This window comes from Argopecten irradians, chromosome 9 (genome assembly GCF_041381155.1).
Source record: "Argopecten irradians isolate NY chromosome 9, Ai_NY, whole genome shotgun sequence".
Taxonomy (NCBI): domain Eukaryota; kingdom Metazoa; phylum Mollusca; class Bivalvia; order Pectinida; family Pectinidae; genus Argopecten; species Argopecten irradians.
In genome coordinates, this window is record NC_091142.1 from 13,476 (window position 1) to 33,410 (window position 19,935).

Genomic DNA, 19,935 nt, shown 5'->3' on the forward strand with positions numbered 1-19,935 from the left:
TTTTTTTCCGATTATTATTGCTTTGTTCATGTTTTTGGGTTTGTTTAGTTGTTTTCTTTTTTCTTTTTCTTTTTTTTTTTTTTCTTTTTCTTTTTTTTTTTTTTTTTGTGGGGGAGATATACAACTTCTTACAACATTAATATCCTCTATTTCAAAGGAAGCAATCCATATGGAGAAGACGTTGTTGCCAGGAAGACAATCGGTCATTCGAATTCCGTGAAAGTCATCAGTCCGAATCTCCATCAGGGTTCCACGTATTATGCCACCGTTACTGGTATGACTTTTATTAGTTCACATTTAAGACACAAAGAACTCATCAATCATTACATGTTGATAATCTGTTTTGTATACATTGTATTATTTGCCTTACTTATGTGCTTTATTTTTTTTTAAATTATCTATCTACAAGCATTTGATCACGTGGGCCATTCAAGCACAGTTGTCTCCCCTGGAGTTCTGTATGACGACACGCCCCCTGTACGTGGATCGTTACATGTTGGAACCTATCTGATGTCAAAAGACTTTATTGAGTCAGAGGTCCACGTGCACTGGACAGGTTTCGATGACGACGATAGTGGAATCGATAGGATACAGGTGGGAATTGGATCAACCAAATCGGAAGCAGACATCATGAGCTTCCGGAACTTTTCCGGGAAATGCGCCATATTTACTGACCTCTCTCACTACCATGACGGACATGACTATTATGCTATCATTCTGGTGAGTAACTTTTCTTGTATTCAGAGTGACAAGACACAATCAATTATCGTGTAAGATAAACAATTTATGAAGCAGACTATTTTAGATTATTTTTTTGTGATTTTCATTCAGGTGACAAACAAAGCGGGACTGTCAGTTCTGTCAGCGTCAGAATCGTTTGTTATAGATAAATCCCCTCCTACAAAAGGCACAGTCCAAGATGGAGTTGACGTTCAATCGGTAATGCAATTTTGTGCAATTATCTGAACTCTTTCATGAAGTGAAGAATTAATAAGACTGTTACTGATTGAAGTATATGATTGTTATTAAAATTACTATCAATATGGTTTTCATGGCGACAAATATGTTTTTTTTAAATGCAAAAAAATCGTGAGGGATCTAGCGATCAATTATTGTTCATGCCTTTGTATTATCATCATGAAAACTGTAATGAAACAAACTGCTTAAGTTATTATAGACGAAAATCGAAAATAAAAAAAAATCTGTGGAAAAATATGTGCGGTCAATGGATCTTCGTTGTCATTTATATTTTATTGTATTTACAGCCGGACATTGACTTTCAAGCTAACACGACACATGCTGGATGTCATTGGTCCGGATTCAGTGACCCTCATTCCGGACTGTTGTATTATACAGCAGGTCTAGGTACCCAGCCGTCAGAGGATGACGTCAGGACCATGACTTCAACCGGAACACAGACAGGTAAGAATGAAATAATATCGCATGTGTTAGTCAGGTAAAATATGATTTATATATCTATATCACTTCATGAAAAGTTATATATTATGCAATAATTTTGTGATACCGATGAAATCAGTATTAAATCAAACGCATTCAATTTCTGATATTATTCTAAATGTTTTGGTTGGCATGGATATATTAGAATAATGCATTCTTAAACTATATGCATCAGTTGTATGTGTTCTTTTCTATGTCAACGTTGTGATCTGAGATATATGAATATAAGAATCATCAGAAGTAATATAACTTAAATCATTACACTAGAGCAAATTTATTGTTACATCCGAAGTCGGATAATGAAATTATATACACCAAATGTAAAATTGGTTTGACAGCAATACGCTGGCAGCATACTCTTGTTCCGGGCGCACAGTATTTTTGTACCGTACAAGCGTGTAATGGAGCTGGATTGTGTACGTCTGTGTCATCCAACGGCTTTACTACTGACACTTCTCCACCAGTCCCAGGAGTCGTCCATGTAGGAATTGATGGACATCACTCCAGATACTGGCCTCATCCGTAAGTAAAACAATAAATTACTACGCATGGTAGTTAATGATGTACCACAAAAGAAAATTTTAATGAGATAATTTCTTTATTCCTCATAAACCTATTCACCGAAACAATTTATTTTCCTAATACCAGGGAGGTTGGGAATAGCCTGCAAAACACGGTTATCGTTTCTTTGGGTAGCACGTGACGTCATATATGTGCTACATTAGAACCATTCGAAAAGTTCTCTCAATGCACCCTTTCCCTGTATATTACAATTTAAACATTTGGCGTGAAATTGCACGTTATAACAAATATTAGGGTTCTGTATGTTAGAACAGTTTTAAATTATAATAGCTTTGTAACAAATAAAGCTCCCAGCAGGTTACCGAACTACGGTACATAGTCACCAGATAAACACAAAACGGTCCATTTTAGCAACTCATATTGGATTCTTGAATATTCATTTTAAAAATAACCGGCCGTCAAAATGTTATATATGCGTGTAAATCATTGAAAACATGTGCAACAATAAATTGTGAATCAGTGGAATTACAACGCAGAATCTGTAAACACTGTGTCGTCATCGTGACGTCATCAGATTTTATTGTGATGTATTAATTGCAACGATATAAACTATCGTACAAAATTGTATCTTTTGCAAAGTGTCCTCTGAATTATAGGCGACAATAACTCATATGCGTAACCTGTTCTGTAGTTTTGCTATGCAAATATATCCCTATGGTAGACATATTTGGTAACAACATAAAAAAATGTTCTATTTTGGTACAGAGATACGATTCAAGCCCAGTGGTTTGGCTTCTCTGATGTGGAATCTGGGATAAGAAGGTACGAAGTGTGTATCCGAAGTATCGACAATGAAGCGTGTGACATTTTACCTTTCACCAATTTCCTTCTGGCCGACTTTATGACTATCCCAGTCACCCTTCCGCTAGACAAGACCCTGTGTGTAGTGGTCAGGGCAGAAAACCATCTTGGAATGTCTACGGAAAGCGTCTCCGACAGCTTCGTCGTGGATCCAACCCCACCAATACTGGTCACCAAACCAATTATCCATACTGAAGAAGGATACACTTCACTGAACAATTTGTATCAATTTGACCCTTCTGTTCTTAAACTTTCATGGAAGTTTCAAGATTCCGAAAGTCCTATTGTAAAGCACATCGTTTCAATCACAACGCATCACGAAGGTCACACACCAGTAGAAAACATCCACTTAACGAATATTAATGAACTACGTTTATCACTTCCAAATAAAGACTGGCTTAAACCAGGAGATACGTACATCGCAAGAGTGACAGCTTGTAACGAGGCAGGACTTTGTACTTCTGAGAAGTCAAATAGCCTTCCTATAGACCCAACTCCTCCTCATCTTGGTGGAATCACTGCACCGATGACATGGTACTCTATAACTGAATCAAATATTACAGTATCAGCAATAAACATCACTTTATCTGGATTCATAGATGTGGAATCTGGTGTCAAGCTGTACCACGTGACGGTTAGTAAGACATACAGCGGATCTGAGCTCAGTGACGGCGTTATTTCCTTTACACCATCAGGCTCTGGGATAGAAACCATCCATGTCTTATTGAATGACACAATCGATGCAGGACGGTTACTGATAATCACAGTTTGGGCTGAAAACTTTGCTGGACTTCAAAGTGAAGATGGTAAAGTGACAGTGACTGCTGTGTCCTCAAGTCCTACTAATAAACACGGAGAACTGGAAATTCTAAAACATTCCTGTGATGTACATTATTGTAACAAGGATTGTACGTGTGCTGTTGTAGGACAAAAATGTCACGATGTTGACGTACCCACTGAGTGTGTGAGAGACAACACAAGTTCCTCCATATCATTGTATATTGATGTCATACATGGATCCGTAAATACCCTGATATCGGCGTCTTCAGCTTGTATATCTGCTCGCTGGACAATAAACGGGTCTGATGTCGAGGACATCAAGCGATTCGAATGGAGCATAGGACAAACTGATATGCCCGTTGGAACTGGAATATTTGATCCCCTGTATGAAAATCTGTGGTATGACATCGGAAAACAAACATCAATTGTTCATTGTTTGAGAGATGAACGCTACCTTAAGCATGGAGCTAGTTATGTGGTCTACGTCAGAGTTTGGATGTCTGCATCAGAGTTTACTGTATTTACGTCATCTCCGATTGAAATCGATAACACCCCTCCATCTGTAAGGAGAGGTAGTTATATCAGAGAAAATGGCCGAGGGTCTTGTGACCGTGACCTTGACACTACCACGACACTGGATTCGTTGACTGCATGTTGGGGAAAAGTATTTAGTGACCATCAAAGTGGAATCGATTCCTTCTTGGTGTCTCTAGGAACCATTCCAGGAGGTAAGATATTTAGATCTCATACAAAGTCAATTGCTATCTCATTTATCATTTCAAAAATGTCAATAAATGATTATTAAAATAACCAAGCTGTTGCTTTATAGTAACCTATAATACATTACTTCTTCCCTCGTTGATTGTTTGATACATTGATAACTATTTTGAGCGAATTTTGCCATCACTGAACTTCTGCATCATTTGTTTTGACAGCTGATGACATCATAACCATTGATGATGTAGGTTTGAACACTTCAAAGTCCTGGTCTGACTTGACTCTATCTCCAGGAACAAAATATTACGTCACCGTCACGGCTACAAATCAAATCGGACTCCATACAACGCTTGTATCAGATGGTGTATTGGTCGACCAGGAAAATCCCTATACAGGTGAAGTTTTTAATACAGCGAAGTTCTATAATTCACACTCTCAAAATTATCAAGATGTTGGAGTGTCGTTCCGGGGATTCGCAGACCGTCATTCAGCCATCAAAACGTTTCTTGTGGCTTTCGACAGGTCAGGAAATGGAAGCCAAGAACTGTTAAAATTTGAAAGAATCGGTATACAGAATACACACCGTTATACGAATATGAATCTTACAGATGGACATTGGTATAGATTTGCTGTGAAAGCATTGGATGCTGCGGGATTTGAAAGTGAAACAATATTTTCGTCTCAGTTCATGTATGATTCTTCTACACCAACTGGATTTACATTGTGCGAGTACACGAATCTGTTTAACGAAACATTAGAATCAGAAAACGGAACTTTAGTTTGGACGAAACCGCTAGTCAACAACACGCACCCATCTGTGTACAGAGTTCATTTGGTATTTACTGAGATTAAGGACGGCGAATTGGTCGAAATTTCGTTTGAAGATCAAGGACATATGTATCCCATTCAATCTAATATGTTCGATGCCAATGAAGTTCATGCATCGTTTCTGAGTTCGTCACTCTTTAACGACGACCGAAACATTGTTGTACAAATTGGCAAAGTAGACACCAATGTAAAAGTGCAGCTTCTGATAGATGTAAGTGACAGCATCACACGTACAAACAACACCGACAATTCTGTGATTGTGCGACAAGTTTCGCCATTAGAGCTTCACATTACTGTCAACGTACTCGACGAAGAAAGTGGAATCAAAAACATTTTTGTAGGGGCAGGTTCCACACGCGGCGGGTTCCAGATCCATCCGTTAGTTATTGTGCCATGGTCATCAACACTCTTCACAGAGGCACTGCACGGACAGGAGGTACATATCACCGCCATTGCAGAAAACCACGCCGGAGATCGGAGTCACTTTCACGCCAGTCCAGTTATCGTGGATCACACACCACCACAGATATCAAACACAAAGATGACCATGAAATACAAACAAATATCGGAACAGACATTGACCAAGGTCACTCTTACTTGGGCTGTCACTGACGCAGAAAGTAAAATAACGCAGTGTGCCTGTGCGATAGGTATGACTATGTAATGATATTGATAAATATGGCATATCATGTGCATTAGTTTTGGTGTTTTATGACTATAAACTATATACTATAAAATCACAAATAATAACTAAGTACCTATATCGATAAACATACGTGTATGTCTTTAATGTGAGTCAATTCATTTTTATTTCTGTTTCAGTGGATGACGACAACAGACCAATATATGACGGTATAGCTGTCTCATTCAGACAGTTTGTGACACCATTGCTTCCCCTTCCACATTATACAATGATATCCGCTCACATCACTTGCTACAATGATGCTAACATGAAACGAGTAACTACTGTTGGACCGAAACTTATTTCTTATCTTCCTCCAGACGTGAAGGAAGGTGTAATATCCTTCGTAACAACAGCAGAGACATCGGCCGGAATTCCTGTCACCTGTCCGAGTTCACCATTAATGTTTTCCTGGGAAGGTATCGACGACTCATTTGGAATCGAAGGCTATTCGTACCGTATCATCCAGGGTGACCGGGTTACAAAGGACTGGGAGGACACGGAGATGCGGACCTCGGTATCGGTAGAGGACATCAGTCTCACAGACAACCGTCTGTACACTGTGGAGGTCATGGCCAGTAACTCAACGCTGGGGTTCATAGCGAGGCCATCAACGCCTCTATTTTCGTTCTCGGACATGCTCCTACTCTCTCACAGGTAAGTGTTAAGTTTTCGTCCTCAGAAAGGCTCAAATATTACTTGATTTATGGCTTAATCAAGCTTCTTTGCTAATCAAAAACGCTTGACCTAAAAAATGCCTAATGACCAATTAATTATAAGTATATTTACATAATTATTGGTTTGATTGGTTTTTAACGCTAAAATATGTAAATTTTATTCTAACCTTTGTTATTTATATTAATTTTCATGCAAATATCCATGAATCACAAGAACGAGCGAGACTGTTTAGCTGTTTAATGGAATGACGTCTTTTCTGTACGACCAGAATTACAGCCTTCATATACCGTCGCATTAGGGTCAGAAGAGGGTTTTACCGACATTGCATAAGTATTTAAACATTTACAAGAGAAGCGACACGTGTTTGATGTCTCCTATACCGGAAATGACGTATTTGCCATCATAACCTGTACATACATAACAGGGACTATCGAACGTGTTTCGTGGGAAGGGTGACAGTCTCATAGAATAGCTTGTGTGGTTTTGTATATTATCTAATAAAAAAAAACTCTATCTTATTGAATTCATACTCTGCAATACGCTTTTGTTCTCCCTGGATTTCATATATATTGCTTTTCCATATATATTATTGCGCTTCCAATGAATAAAATTTATGATGGATCTTTAAGAGTGTAGTGTCTTTGTTTTTCTCTGCATCAATGATATGTGAAAAAAAATGTTTGAGGTGAATATAGTAAAGCAGATGTTATGAAAACGATTCTATATAATAAGAAGTTTGTGATCATTAAAAAATGACTAGTACTAATTGAACCTGATCATCGCACACTGCACGAAATATGGTGATCGATGATAAAGCAAACCACTTGATTCTTTCAGAAGATGCTCTAAATTTGGATCATTTGTAAATTATATATTATATATGGCAAAGAAGTAATTCTAACAACAAAAAGAACAAATAAAATAACATAGTACGGACGGTCACGGACATTCACAAAAACATAAATAATGACCACATATAGAGCATACAGATAAACTATAGGGACAATAGCTATGCGTAATGTCTGAAATGATCCCTTCGTCAGTCGCTATATTTAGTTTCGATCAGCCGCTACGAATGCTTATATTCGTTTATTCATTGAAACATATCAAAATGGCGTGGCATTTAAAATAGCTTTTTTAATCAAAAAATATTTGCATTCTGTACATACGTAACATTATGTTTAATGTAATAAATAGGTGAGAGTGCAACGCTAGGCATATCAAACAGGTGTTAGTCAGTTTGTTTATAAATAAAAGGTGGACATAGCGTCCCCTTACCACCAGGACACTCGCCTGCGTGGGGATCTTGGTATATATAAGTACGGTCCTTACTATATTGGTCTGAGAACCAAAATGGAACTGGGCAAACTCAATAAACAAATGAAAATAGTATTTGTACATATAAAAAAGTAACCATAAAATTATGTGAAACAAGGGGAAAAAATACTGATTAGTGGCAACTCGCCCGATGTAAAGTCGTCCCATATGGTCGCCTGACTCCGTGATATATTTGGTCCCCTAAGACAGTACATCAGCGCCATCATCCCAATGTCAAACAGACGACAGAAAAAATTAAACAGCAGCTAAATAGTGCCGGAGAAAAATATTGATAGCTTGATACAGAAGGTCATAGTCGAAGTTAGAACCTTTATCGCTCGTCCATGCCTCGGAGGTATTCGGGGTCCTGTTCAATTTAGCGATCCAAAACCTTTCCCTAGATCAAGCCGCTTTGTCTCATTCCAAGTGGGGCAGTTGATTAATTGGTAACCACCTGCCTGTCCCTCTAACTATGACTCGGCATGTTTGAAATGTCTAGCCACCGGTAGTCATGGTTTTTGTTTTTTGGTGATAGAACAGCGTCGCCGTGATCCTGAAGTTGGGAGGGAGAGTGCGCAATAGCGTTCTGTATTATAGGAACGTGTATCCACCGCTGTTTCTATCCATCAGAAACAAACCCGACTATCCAGTTTGCTAGAACGAATTCCAATATGCCCGAAAAAATGCCCTTAGTGGATTTAAGAGGTATTTAAGTATCAAAAGTAGTGAAAATAAATCTGGCTAGGTCAGCAACGACGCATGCCGATTGGATTGCCATTTCGATCAATTGCTTTATGGTGTTTAAGCATATATAACGATAGGTTGATTTACTTATTTATAAACTTCATGTGATACCAACAGAACAAATAAACCCAACGTGGTCATAACAAATATTCATACCCGAAGTAAACCTCATTCTGCCGATTAAAAAAATGTTTTACAGATTCATAAAAAACGGATAATTTATGGGTTGTAGATAAAATACATACGAATGGTCAACACATTTTATAACCAAAAGATAATAAAATTCCGTTTATTTATTCGTGTTCAAAACAAGCAAACATTCAATTCTTAAGAGGTCTTTAACATTGTGTACAGCCATATTTTTATTTATTTTTTTCTTAGTCCGTAATTAAATGAACACAAATTTAAGATACCTTTTATCACCTATCATAAAAAAATACAATTATTATGATATAAAAAAACAAATAAAAATCAACACAAATACTGCAATCCCTAATATGCTTCCCTAGCTATCGCTGCTCTTCAAGGGAAGTTTTAGTCAATATTAAAGATTGGCCATAATTCAACTGATTTTTATTCAAAACCTACAGATTCTCATAAATTATCTGAATGATTTTACTCAAATTGTCCAAAACATATACTTTTTTAATTTAAACTTCTATGTTTGTTACCATCGTTAGCGACAGCAATGTACTAAACAGAAGATATAGAATGAACTTTTAGATTTTTAATCACGTGATTATCCTGAATAAATCACACTGGGATGTATTTTCATGAAGGCTCGAAATAGAGGACCCCTTAACTCGAAAATTACATAATAACAGTGTTGAGGGGAAAAAGGATATTATGATTTCGTTTGTCTATACATTTAATCCAAACAATTTTGATATGTTACCAATTACAAAACGTATTATTTGAAAAAAAAAACAGAATCTTGAAAAAAAACAATCACAATCATTAATAGCAAATGACAACCAAAATCCTCAAAAGCTAATATGCTCTTCAATTTTTTTAAAATCTAAGAACAGAACCCGTGTGTGGTCTAAATGTAATACGCCAAGATGTGACACATGTAAACTTATTTTAAATATACGGCGTGTATTTACGTCCAGTTAAACAGTGAAATCGTGACAAAATGGCCCGCAATCACAGAATGGTTTCAATGCATTTTGACGTTGAAATTCTTTGAATTGGTAGGTTGCAGTAGATTGTTTATTTTGTTTTTCAATATCATAATGCATTGTATATTTTTATAATAGACTAATATAAAATGCTAAGCGAAACGAGTTTTTAAATGGTTTTCCGTATAATCAGGCGCTATAATACAACAAACAAAAGATAAGAAAAACATCAAATCGATCCTTATAAACTTAAATCTATTCTGGTAAAAATTCCATGAGGAACCTTTTCTGTACAATATTGCTACCCACTTTTATAGCCAAAATCATAATCAATGAAGTTGCTCCTTATAAGCCAGATTGAATTAACCCGGGCAATATAAAATATGTAGAGAGAAGTGGTTTAGGTGCCAAACAGTCTAGCTAAAAAATATAAGATATGAGAGTGTAATCCACTTCTATAAATAAATGTTAATTATTATCGAGCATATTTTTCCCTCCTTAGAGCCTTTTAAATTAATCCGCTGTAATCTATAACCAATCAGTATATAAGCAAACAAAAGCAGTTTAAATTCTGGTGTTTTACACTTTACGACGCGGCCCTTTTAATCTACAAATGAGCCAAAACAGTAATATTATACGTTGTCTGTGATACATTGGTACTGATACTGGTAGTTCGGATCAAGTTGATGGTATATCAAGATTATTTTTTAAGCTGTAAAACTTGTTAATATCTATATAATATTATGAATCTCTTGTTCATAATTTAACGAAATAAGTTATAATTATATATATATATTGCATCTACAGATTATGTATGATATATAAAAATTTGGGCTATAATGATAGATTTTATTTAAATAAATATATATTGTTAGTTCATACTATTGTTTAATCTTTAATTAGTTTGTCTAAAATAACAAAAGTAGTAAATGAATAATAATTTGTTTTGTTATGTTAATACTTATTTCAAAATCGATTGAACATTGATATATTAAAAGAGGTGGCAATTATTATACTTCCGAACCGATATAACTTATGGCAAAAAACCCCCCCCCCCTTTTTTTACATCAAGCTATCACTAAAGAATCCCCTTTTGGTGCGGAAGTAAGTAATGTTGTTCCTTAGTCCAAGACTGCTAGCTCCCATGATATTGAATTTTGGTTGAAAATATAAATTCCTCTATTAGTCTTCCTTTATCTCTTATTAACAAAACTAATATCATTCTATTAAATCATCCCGTGGGTAGATTTCAAAAATGGAAATGTCCTATTCATCGTATGGTGGTGGTATTGTTGGATATTATTTCTATTGTTTTGAGTTACATGCGGGCCTAACCAAGCAGATATAAAAATCATGGTAAACGAACATTGACCCAAGAACGTTTGGGCCGTTTCGTGCTTCGTCTTCTATCCCTTTAAACGCGCAATCCAGGACTAACGATCATTTGATGATATACTTTCATCACACTTTTCATTCGCCATTAAAAAAAATGTTTCATCACGTTTTGTTTTGAGGATTTAAATGAATTATTTAGAAATGATAGGTTTAAAATTAATTTTAAAGAATATAATACACAACAATCTAAGTGGTACTCTAAATAAACCGCTAAACAAGCGAATTTGGAAATCTTAATAAGGTAAAACCCAGCAGTTTGATAATAATTTTTATCTTATTTAGGTGTTACAAATGAACGTTAAGATAAAAACAGGAACTTGTATACTGGGCTGACAACGCTGCTACAGTGATTATGGGATGTAGAGAGGAAGCAACGAGTATACAGCAAGGTCTCTGTGTCCCTGGCGAGAAATAATCCTTTAAAGTAGACCGGAACTAAACAAATAAAGACGTTGGAGGCCGAAAGTTGGAAGAATCAAGGCAATTACCATTTACCGTGACAATCGTGGCATGAGCCTGGATGGTTTTATGTGGATTTGTACGTATGCATATTTATATCTGGAAATGTAGATTACGATAAAACATGATTATTATAAGATTAGGGATGATTTACTCTTTTTTATTGGTATGAGATCTATTCATATTATTTGTCTTATGCTTAATCTAGTATGCGACCTATCGTATTATGTTCTTTTTTCAGATTTTCAGTTATATACAAAATGTATTATATTGAATTTACTGAATGAATGAAATATGATGCCTCAAACCGAATGACAAATTGTGGTTGATTAGTATGGCTCGCTGAGTGCATTTTATTTGAGGTTTTAATTTTTGTATTTAAATAATGTTGTATAGTAAATTTCCTAAAGCTTAACTACTATTCACATCAGTAATTCCTCAAATTGATAATGTTAGTCTCATATGTGCTATTGTGTTTATTGAGTGGCATTGTAAGATTATTATACCTACAAATCCATTTTGTCAGATTTAGAATGTACTTTTTCTCAACAAATACTATTTACCCAGTTGTTCAAACTGATTACTATAGGGCTAATTACAGTTAAACGACATTTTTCAAAATGAAACAAAAATAATTGTCTTTTGTGTTCCCAATTCTAAAATGTGCTGCAACTAAACGTTTGAATAACACAATTTTATGAGATGGTAAAGAAATCCATTCTTCACATACTTACTACTGATTCTATTGAAGCTATAAATCGATGGGTTTTGCAGTATATAAGAAAATGACAATTTTAATGAATTTATACGATCAAGCTAATCACTTTTTAAGCAACTGAGCCCCTAATAACTATGTGGATAATGCGATAAACGACTATCATCTTAATATGTATGCTTCATCGTGATTTAGATTCAAATAACTGATACATCAACTGGGCTGAAGTATACGTTTTAAATGTAACTGTTCAGTGGAAAAATACCGTGGCCTAAAACTACTCCCAAAAGGTATACTAATGCATTTTGTTATCATTCTTAATCAAATATCGAACTAGCATATTCAAGGATAAATACCTGTTACATGTAGTTATATATTTACACTTTAAAATAAGTTGGAAAGTTAAGAGCAATATGTGACAAGGAGTAAAGTTTGATATCTTTAAATAACTTTAGTCTTGCTTAATTAACCGGATAAATTGTATTCCTTAAATCACATACACATGGAAAAAAATGAAAGAAATAACCGTTATGGCAAATGTTTAAAGAATATTGTGGAAAGAAACAAAATAATAGACATTTCTTTTCTATGATTTACAGAATGTCACTATAAACCAACCTATCGATAACTGTCTGTCGAACCCTATACGAGTTGAATGTCACATTGGAAGATGTACAAGTTGTTGGGACGGGTTTCTCAATCGACGGAAATAAATGTTCCTGTAAGTATCGGAATGTAGAAGTAAGTTTATGTTATTTAATTTGTTTTTCTGTATTATATATTATTTGTTCAGGAATGAAATATATATATCATTGGACATTCATAAAGTTGCAAGATTTGCGGAAGCTTTGACATGTCAAATGAAAATAATCGACAAAAACAATGATGAACGAAGATCGCACGTGTCATTTGGGCAAGATTACCACTGCTCCAATCAGCGGGACTTTTATGGTAACCTACAGGTGAAGAAGGTGAACACCATTACGGATTTTGATCTTTTATTGAATATATCCCGTCCGGATTCCACAAAGCATCGATACGTCACTGATTATGCATTTGGTATCACTGACGTATATTTCCACTTAGTGAAAAAATCTTTGACAGGTAAATCCTTGATACTTTGAACTAACAAATTGACCAATTAGTTTCACTTTGTGTACATTTGTAACGTCACTACTAGTTATGTATAAAGCATGCTGGTAGTGATCATGGTAGAATGTTCTCTCATTGGTATATCTAAAATAACTGAATGTGTATATGTCTAAAAAGCAGAGTACGCTATCTCACGCAAAAGTTAATCAATCTACACGTATACATGAAACAATGAAATACAAATAATACGAAGTGTTAGAAATTACATATTTTGCATTTTATAAATGTCATCAGTGTTGCACGATATCTTAAGCTGTTATTCGGTCGTCATTTAATCAGAAAATAAAAATTATACTATTTAATGGCTTATCAGGCAGTAAAGGACTCTTTATCACAAGGTTTCGTTCATACCATTACAACATTTACCTATTTGTACATAGAACATTGCGTTGTAACCAATATATACCAAGATAACATTTGCTGTTATTATCTTTCAACGCTATTTAATTGGAGTAAGATAATTGTAATACTTAATCACTAATTGTGGCGTAACTGTTTGTCCCTACAGACTCGGAGGTGAAAACCTCATTTGTAATTAAGGATGACAAGGAAAGTAAGAACCCCGCACATCGATTGTCGTATAACCGGACAATGGACAATCCGACCAGTAACGGCGATTTGGAAAACGGACAAAGGTTAAATGTTAAAAATATCCTGTATTATTGTCTAATCATACAACTATCCAAAATAAAAGATCTTCATTCCATATACCATGTAGATTTTTTCGCATGGTGAATTTTAAATATGGCGTGGTTCCGACCTCCCTCGGGCAGTCTGTGTGGCGTGTAATAGAGGAAATATGAGTAATTCTTTTCAATCGCTTTTATTAGTTGATTTCTGGATTTATTTCAATATTATTATAAACTTTGATAAGCAATTTATTCACATATTATATAAATAATGATATAATATCTTTTAGTGTAATAAAAGTGTCATGATATATAAACTTTATGTTTAAGGCTTTGTCTACGACTTGAAGTGCTCGGAGGGGGCCATGCAAGTTTTAGAAATGTCTTACCCAATACCACGGAATCCGTTCAGTACCCAAAAACTTCTACTGTGAGGGACATATGTTACTGGTATGACGATGCCCCGCCAGAACACTGCCTGGAGCATTCCGCTTGTGGCACAGAGCCACTGGACACGACAAGTCGTATCCTGACCAGTCGGGACTTCACAGTAACCTTCACAGGCTGGTATGACCCCTCTCCTGTACCGGGAGATACAAAGTTCGCTTCCGGTATACACACATACGTGGTAAACATGTATGAGGTTAAAGAATCGGGGTCTGATTTCCTCGAAGTTGGAAGATCTCCTGTGATACCAGAAGTTGGGAAAGAGAACTCAACTCGTGTCAATATAAGCATTCCCTCAAATTTACCAAACCCTGCTATATACGCTATAGTATTTAGAAGTGAAGGACGTTGCTAACAATGTGCGACAAGCTCGAAGGTTCCTTTTGTTTGACAATTCATCATCAGCAATGGCGTGTGATGACAAACTTTCTATTCCACTACGACAGCCTCTCAAAAAACCAACCACATGTGGCAAACAAAACCTGGGCAGATATGTTACTCCTGGACCGACAAATACTACAACGATAAATTTCAATCTCTTAATCTTCTAAAACCAATACGAAACGATCCGCACGGTTTGATATCTGGTGTGTATGAACAAACAACTGGAATCCTTCCCGTATCAGGAACTGAAAACATCCACGGCATCACGAGGTTTTATTACACACTAAGACGGGATGGGATGGTTATAAATAAGTCAAACGTTCCGGACTTTACCTCACAGAAGTTATGTGTCTCGCCGAAACTAACTGATGGGGAAACTTATAGCTTAGATTTAGTAGCAGAAGATGTGATGACCCATACCTATACAGACTCCCTGGTTACTTACATTGACTTCACTGAACCTGACATAGTCGATATTTGGCTTGAGAAAGACGGATATAAACGACTCTTTGTACATAACAGTATCGACTTGTCTAAAATGATTCTTACATTCGAGGCTTCCGATATCCACAGTGGTATTTACTCCGTAGACTGGTCTCTTGGTACAACTTTTGGACGGAACGATATCGGACAGGGCTCCATTGGTGTACATCGGCTCGGCCCGAACGTAAGTATCTCTTCATTTCTTTCGTGTGAATGTTCCGCCAAGACCGTTTAATTACAACGATGTTGATTCAAGTACTCCCTATCATCAACGTGTATTTCTTTAACTGGTACTGACATGTGGAGGACAGAAAATCTTAATTGTGTAGTCAGATCAATGTCAAAACATTTTCATAGTAATTTGAAAGTTTGACTTTCCTTTTTGAAATCCATTGTATGATCCTTTTATCCAGCTTTTATCCAGTAGTTTTGAACGTAATAGTCATTGTTTTCATTACCAATTGGCTATTGCAAAATATATGTATATCTGATAATGTTTCGAAAACAGTCAACTGATGTCAAACAGATGAAATCAACAATTGTATTTGTATTTCAGATGACCTGTCCGGATGCTGTAATGACCTGTTACTGTCCTTCTGTAGGAGTTTGTTCCTTTAACAATTTCACGCTCCATCTGAACTCACTCGTCCATAACGACACCCATAAAGGAAATCACAATCGCCAGTACCACTTTACCATAACAGTTACCAATATAGCTCAACTTGTCTCTGTCGAGCATTTAGAAATCATGGCTGACGACTCGCCGCCGGCCCCGGGGGTTGTGATGGAAGGGACGATCGGGTCACCAGACATAGACTACACGAGTGATGAGATAATTACTGTTAACTGGGCCGGATTCATTGATCACGAGAGTGGTATAAAGTTGTATAAGGTCGGACTGTCGACAGAGTGTTTGGAAATTACAGATTTTGTACGATCAAACACCAATGTCACGAGTATTAATAATTCTATCTTGGAGACAACGTTAACATCATCTCGTCTTTCTCTACCAGGAGACGGTAAGTACTACGTGACTGTAGTGGCTTACAACAACGCCATGGAACCGTCAAAACCTGTTTGCTCGGATGGTATCGTTCTGGACAGGACTAAACCAAAATTAGTAAATCTTACGTTACAAAGTGCAACTATCAGAGAGACTATTCTATGTTCTGGTGGTAGGGCTTGGTTTATCACAACAAACCTTACGAAACACGAAATACGTAACACTGACTGCAGTGAAAGGTGTAAGAACTCCACCACAAATGACTTTGTCTCAAATCTTCCCCGGGATATCCCGGATATAAAACACGATCTTACTCCGACCTGTAAAATAAGTGCTTTCCATGGTACTATATATCTCCCGATCGATATGATTAACCTAAAATGGGACATCATTGAAGTTGAAAGCCAAACCCACGAGGCATTCTTTGGGATAGGCTCAACAAAGGATTGTGGATCTTCTCCAGATGTAATAGGTTACCAGAAAACTCATCACAAATATTTCTACAAGAAACGACACACTGGCCTTAGTAACGGAGATGAGTTCTACATCTTCATCAGAGTTACCAACAGTGCCGGCCTTGGTACGACGGTTGTGATTGGTCCGGTTCTACTTGATGAGTCTCCTCCCGTCTGTCCTATGATCCTGATACCAAGTATCCATGACGACACTTTGTTTATCAACTGGACCAATGGAGAGTTCCGTGATAGTGATCAACATGAGGACATATCGTCCTTTAACTACCGGATTGGTAAATTGGTTTACTTCGTATTTATTTCTTCATTAGTAACCTTGCTAGATCTAAAAAATCAAATAGGAACGATATACTTGAACTAGAAAAATATAGTTAAAGAAAGTATGTTCTACAACACTTTGATTATTAGCAATTAACAATTTTCATTTCATAACTGCAGAGTCAATTTCATGACTGGTACCTCCTTTGATTTTCAGGTCGTGACGGGAAACTAGTGTCCGGATTTATACCCCTTCTGAGCACTGGATGTAATGTGAGTAAGTGCTTCAACATTGTCGTGTCAGATATACAAGCCTACGACATCCATGCAGGATGTGAATTCTATATTGAAGTTTATGCCTTTAATAACGCCGGTTACTACTGTACTGTCGATACCGAACCATTCTATCTTCCATCGATTCTGCCTCCTGGTCATGGGATCGTTTTTGACATCACACCTGGTAACATCTCTCCTCACAAGAGCTACGATGACGTCGATATAGCGTTAGCGTCATCTCATGTTTGTGTTACGTGGGAGGGATTTGAACATCATGGCGGTGTTTCCTATGAATTCGGAGTTGGACAATCTCCTGGAACTGATGATTTGGTTTCGTTTCACCAAATCAGCAATACCGGCGTTCATTGTGATACAGTTACCAACCTGACCAAGTATACACAGTATTTCTCAACAGTCCGAGCGGCGTCAACAGGAGGAAAAAGGGTCGGAATCTCGGACGGTTTAATCATGGTCAACGAAGATGATATTGATTCTTCAATCTTACAGGTTTATGATGGGCAAGGATGTTCTGGACGCGCACACATTTTAAAAGAAACCGTGTTTTCAACAAAAGAATTAGCCTTTATTCCAGCCGACAAAATTTTCCATATTGGACATACATATACCTTTATAGCAAACGCGAGCGTTACCATTCTTAGCGAAGAAGCTATCATTCACACTCAGAGACAAATAAAACAACTATATTACACAGCTTTTACACCGATGGTTCGCTCCCCTCGCTTCAACGTGTCATCCAAAGACGATAAGAATTATCATGTCAGATTATACGTTGCTGACTGCGTCATCGATCATGACATCATGTTTGCATCTAATCGGGTGTCAGTCTACTGGGACAATGATGATTTCCATCAGTATGTATCACATTACGAAGTAGAACTCCGGGTGGTATCATGTGACAATGCATCACAAACTGATCTCGTGACATTGGCGTACGGCAAAACTTCTGGTAATACCACGGTCTACAGTTTTAATGACGTATCGTTAAGATCCGGGAGGTATATTATTTCAGTCAGACCTTGTATTCGGGAGATGTGCTTGAAATGGACCAGTTCTGACGGATTTGTAGTCACGGATGCTACGTATGATGAGTTTAGCGTAGAGGCTAACTTGCATAAAACAGGAGACGCATGTTCAAGTGTTAGCCTAACAATATCAGATATTGAATGTCCATCCGGAATAGATCAGGGGTGTGATGTTATTGCTCGGTGGGGAATATTTAAGGACAACACAGCCACACTACAAGTTACACCATGGATTGCACATCAAATATCTGAAAACCAAACAGAAAATTTCATGGTGAGTTTATTTGTTTTTAAATCACAATGCTCCGTTAAAAATATACCATGATATTTTTTTATATATAGTAATGTTTTTTATATATTATATATTGCTTTTTACCCGTTTCGTGATCTTGTCATTTTAGTTTATATATTTGATGAATCACTTTATTTACAGATCTCACAGTGTATCAAGATCCCACTGTATCCTCACCAGACATTGTTTACATGTGTTGAACTTTACTGCCCTTTGGGAACCTCTGGCTTACAATGCGTCCCTTTAACAGTATCAGAGGATCCCAACAGCTTCGACAAGACGGCTCTGTACGAGGTAGACTCTGATTCAGATGTTGTCAGGGAAATAAGGAACTTCATCCACGCTTCAAATTTAGGAAAAAGACTCGCGTCGTTACATGAGGCCGAACTAGACTTCTCTGCAAAGCCTGTTCGTGTTGGCGGGATAATACTTGGATTGGAGGATCGCCAAGTCACATGGTATCTACTGAAGGATAAAATGAACCAATCATTCACGTGTGACGATAATCCACTGTGTGTAACTATCCATCAAACTGTTGGAGGATTTTGTCCTTTTCAGGGGATTGTACTTGAAAACGAAATAATCCACTACATCTGTGCAGAGATAGAAAGCTATACAACTCCAAATGGACAGATACTCCCTGCCTTTAAGACTTGTGGTGATGGGTTCGTTTTTGACGAAAATCCGCCCGAGAAAGGTGACGTCATTATTATATCACAGAACGGGTACATCACTAACAACAGACATATGCTGGTCCACTGGGATGGGTTTAAGGATTTCCATGGTTACAAAGACCTGGGATACCCGGACAGTATATCCAGATATGAATATTCAATAGGTAAGATGGTTAGATCATAGTTTCTTCACTGTATGTTGACAAGCTGCATTGAATTGCAATGAATGAAATATATATTTTTTTCGATTATTATTTTTTGTTTGTGTTTTTGGGTTTGTTTTGTTTTTTTTTTTTTTTTTTTCTTTTTTTTTTTTTTTGTGGGGGAGATATACAATTTCTTACAACATTAATATCCTCTATTTCAAAGGAAGCAATCCATATGGAGAAGACGTTGTTGCCAGGAAGACAATCGGTCATTCGAATTCCGTGAAAATCATCAGTCCGAATCTCCATCAGGGTTCCACGTATTATGCCACCGTTACCGGTATGACTTTTATTAGTTCACATTTAAGACACAAAGAACACATCAATCATTACATGTT

The 19,935-nt window shown here is 36.7% G+C and overlaps 1 protein-coding gene across 1 annotated transcript; it reads left to right on the plus strand.

The window, feature by feature from the left end:
- Window positions 1-28: 28 nt before the first annotated feature.
- On the plus strand, window positions 29-14,860 carry LOC138331069 (uncharacterized). Its single transcript, XM_069278525.1, has 12 exons — window positions 29-38; window positions 158-274; window positions 410-720; window positions 832-939; window positions 1,266-1,422; window positions 1,797-1,980; window positions 2,746-4,349; window positions 4,557-5,816; window positions 5,989-6,505; window positions 13,071-13,381; window positions 13,938-14,064; window positions 14,389-14,860. The coding sequence occupies exons 1-12, from the start codon at window positions 29-31 to the stop codon at window positions 14,858-14,860; spliced, it is 5,178 nt and encodes a 1,725-aa protein (XP_069134626.1).
- The last annotated feature ends 5,075 nt before the right edge of the window (window positions 14,861-19,935 follow it).

Bases quoted from the DNA above. Each gene is read 5' to 3' on its own strand.
- LOC138331069 (XM_069278525.1), top strand. The intron at 940-1,265 runs GTAATGCAATTT...TTGTATTTACAG, and splicing joins ATGGAGTTGACGTTCAATCG to CCGGACATTGACTTTCAAGC. The intron at 1,423-1,796 runs GTAAGAATGAAA...TTGGTTTGACAG, and splicing joins TTCAACCGGAACACAGACAG to CAATACGCTGGCAGCATACT.